The sequence below is a fragment of the Antechinus flavipes genome, chromosome 6 (genome assembly GCF_016432865.1).
Source record: "Antechinus flavipes isolate AdamAnt ecotype Samford, QLD, Australia chromosome 6, AdamAnt_v2, whole genome shotgun sequence".
NCBI lineage: Eukaryota > Metazoa > Chordata > Mammalia > Dasyuromorphia > Dasyuridae > Antechinus > Antechinus flavipes.
This window is the reverse complement of record NC_067403.1, coordinates 253,815,049-253,832,424: the sequence shown is the minus strand read 5'-3', so window position 1 is coordinate 253,832,424 and position 17,376 is coordinate 253,815,049. Positions and strand designations below refer to the sequence as shown.

Below are 17,376 nucleotides of genomic sequence, written 5' to 3'. Positions count from 1 at the left end.
AAAGTAGACGTCAGTGCCCCAGATGTGGACATCCACGGGCCAGACTGGAACCTGAAGATGCCCAAGGTGAAGATGCCCAAGTTCAGCATGCCGGGGTTCAAGGGGGAGGGCCCGGAGGTGGATGTGAACCTGCCCAAAGCAGACATCGACATCTCAGGCCCCAAGGTGGACATTGATGTTCCAGATGTGAACCTAGAGGGCCCCGAGGGGAAGATCAAAGGCCCCAAGTTCAAGATGCCCGAGATGAACATCAAGGCCCCCAAGATCTCCATGCCTGATATTGACTTGAATTTGAAAGGTCCCAAAGTAAAGGGAGATTTTGATGTGTCCATCCCTAAGGTTGAAGGTAATCTGAAGGGTCCTGAAGTCGGCTTCGAGGGTCCCAGTTTGGATCTCCATGGCCCAGATGCCAAATTAAGTGGCCCAAACTTGAAAATGCCATCACTAGACATTTCTGGGCCCAAAGTATCTGCTCCAGATGTCGACTTACACCTCAAGTCCCCCAAGTTTGGTGTATCTGGTCCCAAGATAGAAGGTGGGGAATTGGACCTGAAGGGCCCCAAGGTGGATTTGCAAGCACCCAGTTTGGATATCGAGGGCCCAGACCTGAACATTGAGGGGCCGGATGTGAAAATTCCAAAATTTAAGAAACCTAAATTTGGCTTTGGGGCTAAAAGCCCAAAGGCTGACATCAAATCCCCTTCATTAGATGTCAACGTTCCAGAAGCAGAGCTGAATGTCGAAACTCCAGATGTCAGCGTCAGCGGGAAGGGCAAGAAAATGAAGTTTAAAATGCCCAAGATCCATATGAGCGGCCCTAAGATCAAGGCCAAAAAACAGGGATTTGATCTGAACGCCCCCGAGGGCGAAATCGATGCCAGTCTCAAAACCCCAGACTTGGATGTCAATGTGGCAGCCCCGGATGCTTCTCTGAAAGTTGACGTGAAATCTCCCAAAACCAAGAAGCCCATGTTTGGGAAAATGTACTTCCCCGATGTGGAATTTGATATCAAATCTCCCAAATTCAAAGCAGAGGCCCCCCTTCCTAGCCCCAAACTGGAAGGGGAAATCCAAACATCTGGCTTGGAAATTTCATCTCCAGGAATCAAAGCTGGGCTCAAGGGGCCCGGGCTGGAGGTTGGGTCCGTCGGCCTCGGCGGGAGCCTCCCCAGTGCCACCGTGGAAGGGCCTGACGTCCATCTGAAGGCGCCGAAGTTCAAGGGCCCAGGCGGGAGCGTCGATTTCTCGGGGCCAAAGCTCGAGGGAGACCTGAAACTGCCCGGTGTTCAAGCCAACCTGGACGCCTCTGACATCAACATCGAAGTCCCCGGTGCTAAAATCAAAGCCCCCTCCTTTGGCATCTCATCTCCTCAAGTGTCTGTCCCTGATGTAAATGTCAACTTGAAAGGACCAAAGATAAAGGGGGATGTCCCCAAAGTGGATCTGGAAGGACCGGATGTCGATCTGAAGGGTCCAGATGCAAAAATCCAGTTCCCCAAGTTTTCCTTGCCCAAGATCGGAGTCCCCGGAGTGAAGGTGGAGGGCGGAGGAGCCGATTTTCACGGCCAGCTTCCCTCTCTCGAAGGAGGAGTGAGCGCCCCTAACCTCAAGCTCGAGGGGCCGGATGTGACTCTGAAGGGGGGCCTGCCGTCCGTGAACCTCTCTGGGCCGGACCTTGACTTAAATTTGAAGGGACCAAAGCTGAAGGGCGATCTGGATGTTTCCGGGGGTGTCGCGGGTCCCAAGCTGAGCGTGGACACCCCGGGCCTTGACCTCAAAGGAGCTGGTGGGAAATTTTCGACGGAGGGAGGAGTGAAAGTCCCCGGCGTCAACCTCAATTTAGACGCTCCAAAAATGCACGTCAGTGTGCCGGATGTGAGTCTGAAGGGAGACTTGGATGTGGCCGGTGACATCAAGGGCCCCAGAGTGTCGGTGGAGGCCCCCGCTGTCGGTTTGGAGGCACCCGGAGGGGCCATCAAGCTCCCCCAGATGAAGCTGCCCCATTTTGGCATCTCCTCCCCGGGGGCTCATTTGGACCTTAATGCCACAGGCCCGGAGCTGAAGGGCTCTGGGCTGGATGTGCACCTCAGAGGTGTGGACCTGAAGGGGCCCCAGATCTCGTCCGAGGGGGATTTTAACTTGGAAGGACCAAAAATAAAAGGGGGCTTTGGGGCCAGCGGGGACATCAAGGGTCCTGCCGTGGGGGGGAGTCTTGGCGGCGTCCACGTCAAAGGCTTGGAAGGGGGTATCCAGTTGCCCAGGTGTGAAGGCGAGCTGCCGACGGGGAAGCTCTCGGGTGCGGGCGTCGGCCTCCAGGGAGCGGCTCCGGATGTGAGCCTCCAGGGTCCCGCGTTCAAGCTCTCATCGCCCGAGATCTCGGCGCCAGACTTGGGGGGCGTCAGCTTGAAGGGACCGAAGATCCAAGGCGGTGTGGATGTCTCCGGGGGCGTCCGGGCTCCGGATTTCAGCGTCGGGGGCGGGCACGTGAACATCAAAGGCGTGGGTGGGGAATGGAAAGGCCCCCAGGTCTCCTCTGCGCTCGAGCTGGCTGGGGGGATGCATGTTTCAGGACCAAAGGTAGAAGGAGGCGTTAAGGGAGGCCAGGGGGGGCTTCAGGGCGTTCACTTGGAAGGTGGCTCTGGAAGAGTGACCTTCCCCAAGATGAAGATCCCCAAGTTTACCTCCTCAGAACGGGAGCTAGTGGCCAGAGAAGTAGGGGTGGATGTGAACTTCCCTCGAATGGAAGGCAGTGTCCAGGCCGGAGCTGGGGAAGGGGAGTGGGAGGAGGCAGACATTAAACTCAAAAAGTCCAAAATCAAGATGCCCAAATTTACCTTTTCCAAAGCCAAAGGCAAGGGGAGCGCCACGAGTTCCCCCGAGGTGTCCATCTCCGGCTCTAAGGGAGACCTCAAGAGCTCTAAGGCCAGCCTGGGCTCCCTGGACGGGGAGGTCGAGGCAGAGGCGTCCTCCCCCAAAGGCAAATTCTCCTTTTTTAAGAGCAAAAAGCCCCGCCACCGGTCGAGCTCCTTCAGTGATGAGAGAGAGCATTCTGCCCCGGTCACTCCTACGGGCACGCTCGAATTCGGAAGCGGGGAAGTGTCCATCGAGGGTGGGAAGGTCAAAGGAAAGCACGGCAAACTGAAGTTCGGCACCTTTGGGGGGCTGGGGTCAAAGAGTAAAGGTCACTATGAGGTCACCGGGAGCGATGAGGAGACGGGAAAGCTCCAGGGAAGCGGGGTGTCCCTGGCCTCCAAGAAGTCCAGGCTGTCTTCGTCATCGAGTAATGACAGCGGGCCGAAGGTGGGCGTCCAGCTGCCAGAGATGGAGCTGACGGTTTCTAAAAAGTGAGAAGGGAAGCCCCTTTGTATGTGTTCACGTGTATATATATATATAAATATATATTGACGGTAGATAGGCTTCTGTGTGTTTGTATATAAACTTCCAAACATCGATTCGAGGTCAAAATCAGCAATAAAAATGGAGGTCGGGCCGATCCGGGGCCGATCCGGGGTTCGGGGCGGAGAGTCGGGGCTGCGTGATAACAACCGGAGTAGCTGGATTGCTGTCGTCGGGGTCTTTTCCAGTCCGGCCTTTCTGCCAAATAAGCCTTTTTTGCCTTCCTAAGTTCAGTTTGCTCATTAAATGCTGAGAGCATCTGTTTACTAAGCAAGCCTTGTGTTTATTATTTTCATTTTTACAGAATCTTTTCAGTGTTGGGGTCGTAGAAATCTGACGTCCATTCGATGCCTTTTTTTTGGGGGGGGTAGGCTTTTATTTGCAAGGGATGGGAGGGGGTGGGAGTAGGGGGTGGGAGAGGGTGGGGCAAGACTTCTATTTTGGCCTCCAAGGATGGCTGATACTCCAAAATTGTCCTGTCTATCAGACATACACCAGGATGGCAGAGAGAAGTTTTTCCCAGGAAAATTGGTTTTCTGTTTTGGTTTTTTTGGTGGGGAGGTGGCGATGGTGCCTTTTAGCACATCCGTCCCCCCCGGCTGGTAGTTCTGACCGGTTTTGGGTGCTCCTGGTGAGAGGGGGCTAGACTGCTTCTCAGCTGTTAGTGACTGACCCACTTGTCTGGGGTTTACATACTTTGTACTATATGAGATGTTTTTACCAGCGACTGCCACTTTTCCGATATTTGTCATGGATGCTTTTTAACCAATGTTACCTGATTAAGAATCCAGCACTTTAATGCCAAATTAATTCCGAATGTAAGAAAATTCATGCTGTAAAATGCAAATAAAGCCGCTAACAAGTAATCTGGATGCCCTGTGTCTCTGGATTCCATCCCGAGGGGGAGGGAGGGAAGTAGCAAAAATCCCAGCTCCTCGCCCCCAGTTTGGTTCTCCTGGTAGCCTGGCCCATTTATGCTCAAAGCCCCTGGTTTCCGAGCCGCCGAGTCACGGAGCTTGGGAATCTGGGAGTCCCCGTGTGTTCTAGACACCCTCAGACGGGGCCACATGGGCGGATTGAGAGCAAGGCGTCTCCGGGTCCCAGGGGAGGGGAGGTGTGGACCGTGGCCTCCAGTTCCCAGCACTGGGGCAAGTCTTGGCCTTCAGGGACAGCCCGAGAGAATGTTCAGAAAATAAAGGTGGCTCTTCTTGGAGCTGGAAGGGTCTTCGGAAGTCATTCAGACCCTACTTATTTCCCAAGACGAGGAAATGGCCGAGCTGGGCCAAGCCACTTGTCTAAAGTCTCACGTTGGTACAGTCCAGATTGTTGAAGGTCTCACGTTCCAATCTGGGCAACTGAGTTGGTGATGGTCAGGGCCATGGACCAATCAGAGGGAGGGTTTGGGGTGTTTCTAAAAAGGAGGCATCCATGGAAGCCCTCAATGTCAGAACTGGGGGGGTTGGCAACTGGCACGAAATGTGCCCCTGGATCATCTTTTTGTAACCGGTTGGGAGACCAGAGGGCGTTTGTCCCCGGGACATCTCCAGCCCTCCGCTAGGGAGACTTGCAGTGGCCAGAGGAGTGTGTCCAAGCCGAGCTCTTCTCACACACTAAATGCTAGCTTGGTTGTTTCTCCTGATGGAGTGCAAGGGCTGTTCGTGTTCTACCAGCTCATGGACTTTAGGGTGTTACTAGAACACGGACTGTCTGAACTTAACGGCTGGCCGGCCCGTCACTGAGGGGCCATCAAACCAGTGTCAAAGCAGGGAGGAAGCTTACATTGTATATCCTGGAAGATCAGAGCTGGAAGGGATTTTAAAACATAAAATGTTGGAGTGGGAGGGACCTTAGAACACAGAATATTAGAACTGGGAGAGACCTTCCAGACTGATCAATGCCCTTAATGGAAGCCGAGAGGACACGGAGGGATGTTCTGGGCCTGGTGACCCTTTGTACTTGTGGTCAGGAGATGAGAACATGAAGCAGTTCTAGATGGGTGAGGCTGAATGGATGCGGGCTAAAAGCCAACAGGAGGAGCAGGAAGAAGGACAGGCCGCCCCGCCAAGTGGCTTTGGGATTCCCAGATTCCTCCAAGCGGGAGCGGCTCTGAAGCTTATCCCACCCCGGTCATTGATAGATGCTTTCATTCACCTGTGGGCCAAAACTCACAGTGTTCATATCACTGCTGGGGAACATCTCCTATAAGACCAGCGTGGATTTAAATCTGACCCCGGAGATCATCTGTTCTAGTTCTCCCATTTTAAAGATGGGTACACTGAGGCCCAGAAAGGCATCCTGGGATGAGCATTTAGAGATGAAAGGGACTTTATAAGCCAGCCTGAAGATGAAACTGAGGCTCAGAAGGAAGTACTTGGCCCAAAGTCACATAGCTAGGAAACCACAGAGCTGGGACTGGATCCTAGGGCCTCCACTTTATTCACTCCATCCTTCTATCTTTCCATCCAGTCTCTCTCTCTCTCTCTCTCTCTCTCTCTCTCTCTCTCTCTCTCTCTCTCTCTCTCTCTCTCTCTCTCTCCCCTTCTCTGATGCTGACACTAGGAGTAGTGACAATGACGATGATTATTACTTCCATTTCTATCATGTTTTATACTCTTTGGGTTTGAGAATTTCCTTCTATAAACTCAGTGACCATCAATAAACATCAACATCTTAAAAATGAGATCCTTCCCAAGCTTCAGGCTCCAGCCTCGTTACAAGTTGTTTTTAAAGCATGCACATTGACTTTATTTAAAAACAATTCAAAGTATTTTATCGTTGATACTTAAAAAAAAATGAGTGTCATTTCCCAAGATCCATCCCACTTCCTGCTCCCTCTGTCTCCTGTAACAGGAGCTGGACAAGCCAAACAAAGCGACCCACTGGCCACCTCTGACGTGCCCCCTGTGAAAGGAGGGTAAGGGAGACTGCTGAATTTCCCCTGGAGCTACAATTATCGCTCATTGAATCAGAATCCTGAGTCTCTCCTTTGTTTTCCTCCTTCTCTTGGCCAAGTCACCCAACAAGCAAGTTAGGGTTCCCCTGGCCCTGGGTTAGCTGGGAAGACAAGCTACATAGGGAGATACAAAACAGTTCCCCGGGGGGATGGTGTGTATGGGGGAGCTGGACAGGCTTTATGTGGAAGGTGGAACCTGAGCTGGGCTTTGCAGTGACTTAGGGATTCTGGGACATGGGGATGAAGAGGGGCAGCCCCGAGGCAAGGACATGGCTGAAGCTGAGTGGAGTGATTCAGGGAAAGGGACTGGTTTATGGAGATGGGATCGTTAAATCCATGGGAGCTGAAGAAGAGTTCCTCAAGAAAGAAGAGGGAAGGTGGCCCAGGGTAGAACCTTGGAGAGCACCTACAGGCAGGGGACATGATGGGCATGAGGAGACCCGAAGAGCCAGAAGGAGTGGACATGGGCCGGAGGAGACCCAAAAGGGCAGGGTCAGGAACGCTGAGAGAGGAAGGAGCACGGGGGAGGATGGAGGAAGGGACTGGGGGCACCCTGGGAGAGCGCCAGCTTTGGCTGAGGGAGCCGGTGGACACGGGGCTATGGGGAGGAAGGGGGGTGAGGGCAGAGGTGAGGGCGCCGGGCGGCTTCTCTCTGCTGCATCTCCTCACACATTCTCCCCACGTCCAAAATTCCTCTTACTGCTTCTCGCTCAACAGCCATGGTCTAGTCACGGACCAGGAGGCGCTGCCATTTTGTTTCACTTACCCGAGGGACGCCCTGTTTGTGCCACGGCACATTCCCTCATCCAGATCCACACTCACACACGCTCATATACGGTCATCCTCACAGTACACTCTCACACGTACATTCTCCTTTACACACTCAGACACACACACTCCCATCATGCAAACGTACTCACACTTTTGCCAAGAAACCCCCTCCCTCGTGCACACGCTCTCACACACATTCCCTATCTATCTGTCTTACCTGTTCACACACATTGACACACACTCACACACTCATATTCATATATATATATATATATATACACACTCACACTCAATCATGAACTCCCTCATACACACACACACTCTCACATACTCCCTCACATACACACAGACTCACACCTAACTTGCGTACACACTTATAATACACACTCAAACACACTCCTTTACACACATCCTCATACACACATTCTCACACACTCCTTCACACACACACACACACATACACACTCACACACATTCCCTATCTAGCTGTGTCTCTATAGTCTTACCTGTTCACACACATTGACACACACACTCACACACTCATATTCATTCATATATATACATTCACACTCAATCATGAACTCCCTCACACACATCCTCATACACACATTCTCACACACTCCTTCACACACACACACACACACATACACACACACACACATACTCTCCCAAAAACACAGACTCACAAAAAATTCACATCCGTTCTAACTCACACTCCCCCTCACACCCCACATAAGACGATCTGACACATGGGGACTTTTCTTTCAGCCTTTGGCTGCATTAATAGTGCAGCACGTTCCCTCTGACAAAATGACGAGAGCCCCCTCTCCTCTGGGCGTTTGTCTCTGCTTTTTCTCGAGCGTTGTCTCCGGGCCGGGCACTTGCCCTGTGCTTGCCCACTCCCCTGGCCTTCCTTTCTGGATTTTTCTCTCGGGTTCTTCATCTTTCTGGGTCTGACTTCACCTCCTTGACCCCCTCAGCCCTGCTTTTCCTGCTCGATGTGCCCTGCTAGATGCCAGAGGAGGACCTGGGCTTGGAGCCAATGGCACTGCCTGCTTGTATGCCCAGGGACACCCCAGTGCCCGGCACAGCACCTGGCACCTGGCACCCCCTGTATTAGTGCTCGTAGATTAACTGATGGATGGATTGTGGGCAAGTCACCGAACTCCTGCGAGCCTCGGTTTCTTCACGTGGAAGACGGCGCTAGGATACCTATTTTACCTACGGGCAGCTGTGAGGTTTAAATGTGCCAGTGGACGGGAAGGTGCTTTAAAGAACTGCAAAGATGTCAATTATTAGCATTTAAAATGTGTCTTGTATCACACCTCATCCCTTGCACTTGATGTGTCAATGATCATTTAGAAGAAGAGCTGGTATTCATAGAGCATTTGAGGGGGACACTGAGAGAGCTTTATACATAGAATCTCATTAGATCCTCCCAACAGCCCTGAGAGGTAGATGCTATTATTATCATTATTATTATTATTTGCTGAGGCAATTGGGGTTAAGTGACTTCCCCAGAGCCACACAGCTAGGAAGTGTTTAGGGTCTTGGGTCGGATTTGAACTCAAGTCCTCCTGACTTCAGGGCCGGTGCTCTACCCACTGCGCCACTGAGCTACCCTCGGTATGTGCTATTATTACCCCATTTCTCAGATAAAGAAACAGAGGAGAAGTGGCTGGCTCAAGGTCTGTGTCTGAGGTAGCGTTCAAATCCACTCTTCCAGAGTGCAAGGCCAGGAAGCACAACCCACTACCTAAGCCAGCCCATTTTACAGTCAGGGTACAAAGCCTCCCTCCCCTTGTTTCTGAAGCTTCTGCACAGAGGGGCCCCTGATTTTCTCCATGGATTCTGGCCATGGCCTTGGCCGGCTCTTTGCCATCCCATCCAGTTGCCCTGTGGTCTCGGGCCTCAGAGGGAGCCTCGATGGCCAGGGCTGATGGCCAGGTTGGACCACACTGGGCCCTGACCCGCCAGGGAGGACCTTGGTCTTCTAAAAGTCCCGTTCATTCCCATCACACGCTGTGTGTCCCAGTTTGGCCTTGGCTGAGACAAAATGGAAGGAAGGACTTCCCAGAAGGGAAGGTGAGGCGGAGGGAAAATGGGGGCAATGCTTTTTGCGAACATCTTCAAGGGAGCTCCCAGAGTGTGGCCCAAGAGGTGGGGAAGGGAGGTACTCTGAAGGAGATGGAGGAGGAAACCAGGACGGGTCCCCCTCCCTCTTTCCATCAACTCCCTAATCGCAGAGAGGTTGTAAACCTTCAAGCTTAGAAGGGAGAGCCATTATGACTACAGCCTCTGGGCCCGGGGGAGGCTCTCAGCTTTGCTCCCATAATTCATTTAAATGCCCACTTCTAGAATAATAACAACCGAGAGTGCTTGTGGAGGGCTTCCCATCCATTATCTGCAGTCAGGCCGGCACTACAGAAATGATCGGGCCTTTGCAGGCTGAAGAAACTGAGGCTGGGAAAGGGTTGTCTGTAGTTCCTGGGCTAATAAATAGGTTTCAGTGGTGAGATTTTTACCTCAGGCCTCCCTCTGACTTCTCTTTGTTCTGCCACAATGAAAGGAGCCTTGTGGTTGAGGGAGGTCATGTCAGGAATATCATTCCCATTTCACAGAAGAGAAATTGAGGCTTAAATGCTTGTCCAGCAGACTTAGGTGTACAGAATTGAGGGCTGGAAGGATCCCAATCCTTTCATTTGAGAGATCTGATTAATTCTCTAAGTTCTTAGGGGATACCTACTGACCCAGGAGCACTGGGCAGAGATTTAAAGAAAGGAAATAGTTCTGCCTCCAAGGAGCAAACATTCTCCTGGGGGTCTGAGGGTGTGCAGGAGAGAGAGAGACAGAGACAGAGAGACACAGAGAGAGGGAGGGATGGAGAGGCAGACAGACACACAGAGAGAGGTGGAGACACAAAGACACAGAGAGACACATACAGATGAGAGCCAGAGAGAAAGAGAGGGAGAGAAGAGAGACAGAGAGAGAAGGGAGGAAGAGATGGAAGGAGGGAGGGAGGAGACAGACAAAGACAGAGACAGAGACAGACACACAGTGAGAGATAGACACAGAGAAATACACACAGAGATGAGAGAGAAAAAGAGAGAAAGAGAGAGAAAGAGAGAGAATGATGGAGAGACTAAGAGGCAGACACACACACACACAGACAGACAGAGAGAGACAGAAAGACACACACAAACAGATGAGAGCCAAAGAGAGGGAGAGGAGAAAGACAGAGGGAGATAAGAAGGAAGGATGGAAGGAAAGAGGGAAGGAGAGAGAGAGAGAGACAGACAGAGACAAAGATAGAGACAAAGATAGACACAGAGAGATACACATAGAGATGAGAGAGAGAAAGAGAGAGAATGATGGAGAGACAGACAGAGAGGCAGACACACACACACACACACACACACACACACACACACACAGAAAGACACACACAAACAGATGAGAGCCAAAGAGACAGGGAGAGGAGAAAGACAGAGGGAGAGAAGAAGGAAGGAAGGATGGAAGGAAAGAGGGAAGGAGAGAGAGAGAGAGAGACAGACAGAGACAAACATAGAGACAGAGAAAGGCAGAGACAGACAAAGAAAGCTCCGAGGGATCCTCCCCACCTCCCCAAAGGAGGCAGAGACACAGATGATAATCCTAAAGAGGCTGGTGGTAGCAGAAAAGCCAGGGGAGAGAGACAGGCCAGTAAGAGGGGGTTGATGGCATCCGAGGCAGCAAAGCCGAAGCCAGATGGAGAGGGCGGGCGCGTCCCTGGAATGGCCACTTCCGAGATCGTCGGCGCCTCGGAGGGAGCGGCTGCCGCCGAGTGCCGAGGCTGGGAGCCGCATCAGGGGGCTGAGAAGTGCGGGAGATCAGAAGGGGAGCCGCGTGGCCACTTCGCCTGGGAAAGGCAGGCGAGATAAGGAGGACGTGGGGGCGGTGCCAGACTGAATTGGAGGATTTTCTGAGCTGAGACTGGAACCGGCGCAGGGATTTACCCAGACTCCCCCGGACTCCAGACCCTCTCCCTTCGGCCTTCCCGCCTTGTGCCGTGTCAGAGCCTGGGCTTCTCCTTCTGGGACCACGGGCCCAGCCCTGAGCTGCCCCTCTTAAGGGCAGGTCTGGTCTTTCTGTCCCCGAGTCTTCCCACCTTGGTAATTATGATTCCCAAGTAAGCGCAAGTATAATTTACGTTATAATTACACCTCCCCAGCTCCAACCCACAGCTGGTGCCGGGCCCTGGGAGGCCCTGGCGTGGGCACCGTCCCAGGAAAGGGACAGGGTGACCCATGGCTGGTGTGAGTGGGGGACATCTGGGCAACTTCTGATGCCCTCTGGCCCATTAAATCCTGGCATCTCCCAAATGGCCCGACGCCCAGCTCTCTACTCTTAGGGGAGTTCTGGAATTAGTGGAATTTGAGCCCAGCGGGAGGGAGGGGAGTCTGGGATATTTGTCTTTCCCCTTTTAACCCTTCCCCATCTGTTATGGAAAAAGGTCTAGAGCTAGAAAAAATGGTGTTAGCAAAGCTCCAGAATGTGGCAGGAACATACCACCGTGGGACGTCTACGTGGGAAAAACAGGAAACCTTGTGCTGTACCGAGACAATCCGAAATCGGGATCCGGAGGAGCCGAGTTCCAGAGCTTCCTCGCCCAAGCCACCGATGTGGTGGCTCCTGAGGGAATTTTGCAACATTTTCTTTATTTATAGAAATAATTTTGCTTTTTATAAAAATTTCCATCTGGGAATAAATGCCAGGCACTGTGCAAGGTTAAGTAAGTACACTGAAAAGTACATTGGCACAATTATCCTAAAAATAAGGTTCCTCAGAATATTCATATGAGATTCTACGTTATTGCCGATTTCTTTGGTAGAGTATACCCTCGGTAGTAACAATCGCCTCCTTCCTCAGTAGCAGTAGTTAAGTGAGCTTCAAATTTTAGGAGCTGTTCATTTTGTGGACAACATGATGTGGCTCAGTCATCGTTATAACAGACCAGGGACAGTCTGTAAACGTTTATTAAAAGTCTGTAAAGTGCAAGGCACCGCAAGAGTTGATAGAGGAGCTGTTCCCCTCGTTTTCTTCATCTGTCAAATGGGTTGAACTAAAGTCCCTTCTGCCACTTGAGTGCCCTTAGTCTGAAGAGGCTGAGTGGATGGAGAAGGAGACTCGTGGAGTTCTCCCTGAAACATGTTAGTTCTGTGACTGTGAACAAGCCTCTTATGCCGTTCTGGGCCCAAGTAAGTCTCGTAAGTTCGTGAGTGTGGATGGTTGCCAGTGGAGGCTGCTTAAATCATAAGTCACAAATTATAGAATTAAACTATAAATTTTAAAACAGGCGGGCCCATTGGTGAGACCCCAAAGAGTCCCTGTACATGGTAGCCAGGACTACAAAAGGCGGCAACTTGTGCTGGAAAATCTGGGTTCTAATACTGTTTCTGAGAATGATGGGTCAGTCACCGAGACCTCTCTGAGCCTCAACTTCCTCCCCTGAAGAATGGGGTGAGTTGGACTCTATGACTTGCAAAGCTACAGAGAGGGAAAGACTTGGCAGATCGGAAGAGCCAGAACCTCCTTTATGGTTCTTGGGTCTGGATAAGCAGAATCTTTGCCATCAAGGTGCTCTGGTCTGGGCCCAAGGAGCCCTCCAGCCGGCCCAAGGTCTGCCCCGCTTGCTGCCAGCTTCACGGAAGCTTTGCCAGGCTCGAGCTGGGGGCCACGGGAGGGAAAGTGGCTTCTCTGGGGGATGTGGGCAGGAAGGGAGGGGGTGTGACACAGGGCTGGCAGGAAGCTTCTGATGTGACAACTCCGTCCTCCCTCCCTCCCCTCACCTGTCACCTCGGCCCTGGACGGGCTCAAGTAGAAAGGAGGGGCTGAAGCTAAGAAGGGAGAGTTGGGTTCCCCCCCAGTTTTTGTATTCTAAACTTGGTAATCATGTACAGCAACCCATACAAGCTGCACTGTTTTCTGGGTTGGGGGCCCAAAGATCTGGGTTCTAGACTTGTCTAGGTGAGTCACAGCTTCCCCAACCCTTGGTTTCCCCTTTTGTAAAACAAGGGGCTTGGATTTGATGGCTCCCTGGTCTCTTCCACTTCCAAGTCTTTGAAATCAAAAGAAAACTGAGTTCAGGTGGAACCACAAACTCCAAATTATTTACAATTGGTTTTTAAAACATGTGTTCTCCCTTTAACAAGGTACTGTCTGGCCTCCCAGGACCCTCTGGGCTCTTTTTTTCTGGTGGATTTTCTAGACCTTGACTTCCCTCCAGAAGGCCTGCTTTGGGAGGTCTGAATCACGGTGCCTGTGATAGAGTCTCTTCAGATTTGGGGGGCTCATTCCCCTTTTAAGAACCATAGGTAGAAGTTAAAAGGGGCAGATGGGACTTATAATTAGAACTGTCCAAAGAAGACTGGGCTGCCCTTCCGGGCTGTGTTACCATGGGCAAGTCACTTAACCTCAACTGCCTCAGCTAATAATAATAATAAGCTGCTGTCGGAGGTGGTAGCTCCCCTCTCGGAGGGGAGGTCTCAGAGCAAAGAAGGACTATCCCTAGTCAGGGGCGTTGTTGGGGAGATTCCTCTTCATGGACTAAATGGATACTGGGATCCCTCCCAACTCCCATTCTGAGGATGGTGGGCTGATCAGTGGGTCCTAGAGGACACCTGCCTTTCCTATGGGTATTTGGCAAATTTTTTTTAATCTTAAAAAGGGACCTTATACTTTTATTATTTTTTTATTATAGTTTTTTATTTGCAAGATATATGCGTGGGTAATTTTTCAGCACTGACCCTTGCAAACCCTTTTGTTCCAACTTTTCCCCTCCTTCCCCCCACCCCCTCCCCCAGATGTTAAAGACCTCATACTTTTCAAAGTTGGGAGCCTCTGGCTTTAAAGCACCTTAGAGCCCTGCTAGCCCCGAGGTGTTAGGGCTTCCAGGAAGACTTTCACTTCCCCCCACACCCTTTAGTAGGTGGTAGCCGCAGAGGCAGCGCCGGGAGCTAGAAAAGCCCTCAGGAAGGACGCGTTAGAAGCAGGTTTGCATCCAATTCTGGAGAACGAGTCTAGAATTTGAAGTAGCGCTTCCCCTGCTTGCTGAGCTCTGTGACCAGGGGCACCGCGACCTGAACGTGCCTTTCTTCCTCTTAAAGGGACTGGAGACCCTTTGTAAGAAAGGCAGGGAAGGAGGGTGGAAGGTGAAGGAGAAGGAATCCCCTCCCCCATTCCCCTTCCCCCCGCCTCCGGCAGACGGGGCTGAGAGAGGCAGGGCCGCAAGAAAAGGAGGAAGGCCAGATGGAGAGAGAGAGAGAGGGAGACTTTACGCCAATGAAAAGCCCCTGAGAGCCCTAGAGAGGCCCGAGGCGGCGCGCCCTTCTGGGAGGTAGGGACCTAGGCAGGTGAGTTAGGAAAGGATGGAGAGCAAAGGTGCCCGCGGCCCACGCAGCCAATCCGCAAGCCGCTCTCGTGTCACGTGTCCGGTTGCTGGGTTGTTTTCCTCAGTCCTGGGGCTGCGCGCGTTCCCCGCCCCTCGCTTACGGCTTCTCGGTGTTGGGGTTCGGACCGTTAGGTTCCTCCTCCATTTCCTCCTGGGGCTCGGGAGGCTCCCAGGAGCACAGGGGGAGAGAGAGCGCGAAGAGAGGGGAAGGAGAGAGCTGGAGTGGGAGGACCCTTTCCCTGAGGTGTCTGAGGAATAACGGCGATAACACCTTCCCGCGCGGCCCTAACGCTCATAGAACGCTTTATTCGCACCCATCCCGTAGCCTTGTAGCGCGTGTCCATCTCTCTAGATCTACATAGAGACAGCCACAGCTATGGCCAGATGCAGCAGAGTATGACCGAACACTGACTTAGAGAGGTGACACAGTTTCCTTCTCTGTTAAATGAGACTTGGTCGATTTTTAAGTTCCGTCGGGCTCGGACATCCCATGTTCTAAGGGGAGGAGGGCACAGGGAGAGCTCATTCTTATCATCCCAACTCCCCCCCAACTCCTCCCCCCCCCCAATTCTGTCTTTCTGGGGCCACAGCTCCAGCATTCCCTGTTCTTGGGTTCCGCCCCGCCTGGCCCGGCCGTGTTCCGAGGCTCCTCCCAGCTCTTAGCCCTCCTCCCATCATCCTGCATTCTCCAGCCCCCGCCAGCCTCCAGTCCTCTCTTCTTGGGACTTGTCTTCCATCACGTAGATGACATCAGAGAGAGTTTGAACCCGGGTCTGCTCAGCCAAAGGCCAGTTCATTTTCTCCCTTCCAGAAGTGCCCATTGGGTGCGCCTTTGCCGCCCGCTGGCTCCTTCCTTCCGTGCTCAGCTCCTCTCCCCAGTACCCTGAGCTGTGGCTCCTGGCAGCCCGAGGGACCTCTGAATCTCCCTTCTCTCACCGCTCTCATCCGGTCACTTCCCGCCCCTCCCTCCCTCCACTGGAACAGCCGGGTACCATTAGCTAGGAATCTTCGGGGCCATGGAATATTGATAAGGGCGATTGCCAACATTCAGACACTACTCTGAGGTTTGTAAAGTACTTAACATACATTATCTCCATCGATCTAATCCAACCCCCTCATTTCCTCATTTTACAGACGAATAAACTGAGTCCTGAAGAGGGGAAGTGACTTGGCTGGCGTTCCCCCAGTGGCAAAATCCAGCTGGAGCCCAACTCACCTGTGTCTCCCTTCCTCAGGGAACAGGTGTAATCAACTGGAATAAAGTAATTTATAATAAAGGGATTAAAGACCTAACATGCTCCTCCTCCCGGGGGGAATCTGTGTTTCTGACTGGGGGATTCAGGAGGTGAGAAATCTCTGGGGAGGCTCCCCTCCCCTGGAGTAGAGGATGCTTTTCCTTTCCTTCTTTCTGAGGGCGTGTCTCGAGTTGGCAAAAACCTTCCTCTTCCTGGCTCCCCCAGAATCTCTCTGCTCCCCTTCTCTCCACTCCCAGCAAAGCCCAGCTCCAAAACCTCCTTTAAGAAGCCTTCCTTGATTTCACGGCCTCTTAACAGGGATCCTATGGGATTAGAGACTTAAAAATGGAAAGAATTTAGGGAGCAGCTAGCCCCAATCTCTTCATTCTACAGAAGAAGGAACTGAGGCATAGGGGAGGAAATGGCTTGTGGGAGGTAATAAGGAACTGAACCCTTGGATTCCTGGATTTTCTGGATTCCATGACTACTGTGCAATCCCTTCCCACCTCCCCAACACACATTCACACTCACACACACACACACACACACACTCACACTCACACACACACACACACACACTCACACTCACACACACAACACACACATACTCACACACACTCACAACACATTCACACATACACACTCACACTCAAACATACACTCACACAAACACACACACTCTCACACACTCACACTCAACACATTCACACTCACACACACACACCCTCCACAGAGTCATGCTGAGCTGCCTGGAGACAAGGAGGCTTGGACCAAGGTCGCTGGGGTTGCTCCCCAGTTTGGGCTGCTGGGCCGGGCCGGACTGGGCCAGGACCCCTTCAGTGAACATCCCCCATTTTTCTTCTAGAGAAACATCCAGGGCCGAACGAACATTTTGACTCAGAACTGGGGCTGGTTCATTTGTTTGTTTTTCTTCTTTCTCTAAACTGCAGCTGTCCAGGAGGGAAGCCACTCCCTCTGAATACTGTTTTTGGCTGTTCTCCTTTGTTTGAAGTAATTCTCCAACCTAAAAATGGGGAACTGCACAGCCCTGTTTATCCACAGTCAACAAAACTTTCACTTCCCATCCAGGCTGTATAGAAAAATAATTTTTCTGATCCTATTTGCTCTCATGATATTCTAGCTCCCATTTCTAGAGGCTTTACAAAGGGCTTTTCTCACAAAGGGCTCTGGGAAGGTATGAATGTAAACATAAGTCAGGGTGGAGAACCTGAGGCTCTGGGTTTGCAGGGACCAGGTTCCAGCTCGGTGGGGGTAGGGTGGGGTGGGCCCATGGCCCCGTCCAGGAAGAACATTCAGGTTTCTACAAAAACCTTGGAACGTCCAGGTTTTTAAAGAGCTTCTGGATTCTACACAAGCACTTAGGTTAGCAGTATATTAAATATAGGACCGATTTCTGTAATCTGACTCCCCTCCCGCAAATCAAACTGATAAGACCCTGCAAAACACCAAGGACTGAGAATACATCATAAAATTTTAACATAGTTAACATGTATGGGACTGCCCACCATCTAGGAAAGGGGGTGAGGGGAAGGAGGGGAAAAGTTGGAACAGAAAATTTTGCAAGGGTCAAT

At 51.9% G+C, this 17,376-nt stretch overlaps 1 protein-coding gene and 1 long non-coding RNA gene across 2 annotated transcripts in view; both read left to right on the top strand.

Moving 5' to 3' along the window:
• AHNAK (AHNAK nucleoprotein) overlaps positions 1 to 4,262 on the top strand; it is a 36,449-nt gene extending 32,187 nt beyond the window's left edge. Inside the window, 1 exon segment of the mRNA XM_051966914.1 lies at positions 31 to 4,262. Within this exon segment, the coding sequence (XP_051822874.1) occupies positions 31 to 3,348 (3,318 nt within the window). The 3' untranslated portion in view covers positions 3,349 to 4,262.
• A 9,497-nt stretch (positions 4,263 to 13,759) lies between these two features.
• Positions 13,760 to 15,842, top strand: LOC127539916 (uncharacterized). Its single transcript, XR_007948048.1, has 2 exons — positions 13,760 to 14,969; positions 15,684 to 15,842. It is a non-coding gene; the product is annotated as an uncharacterized LOC127539916 (long non-coding RNA).
• The last annotated feature ends 1,534 nt before the right edge of the window (positions 15,843 to 17,376 follow it).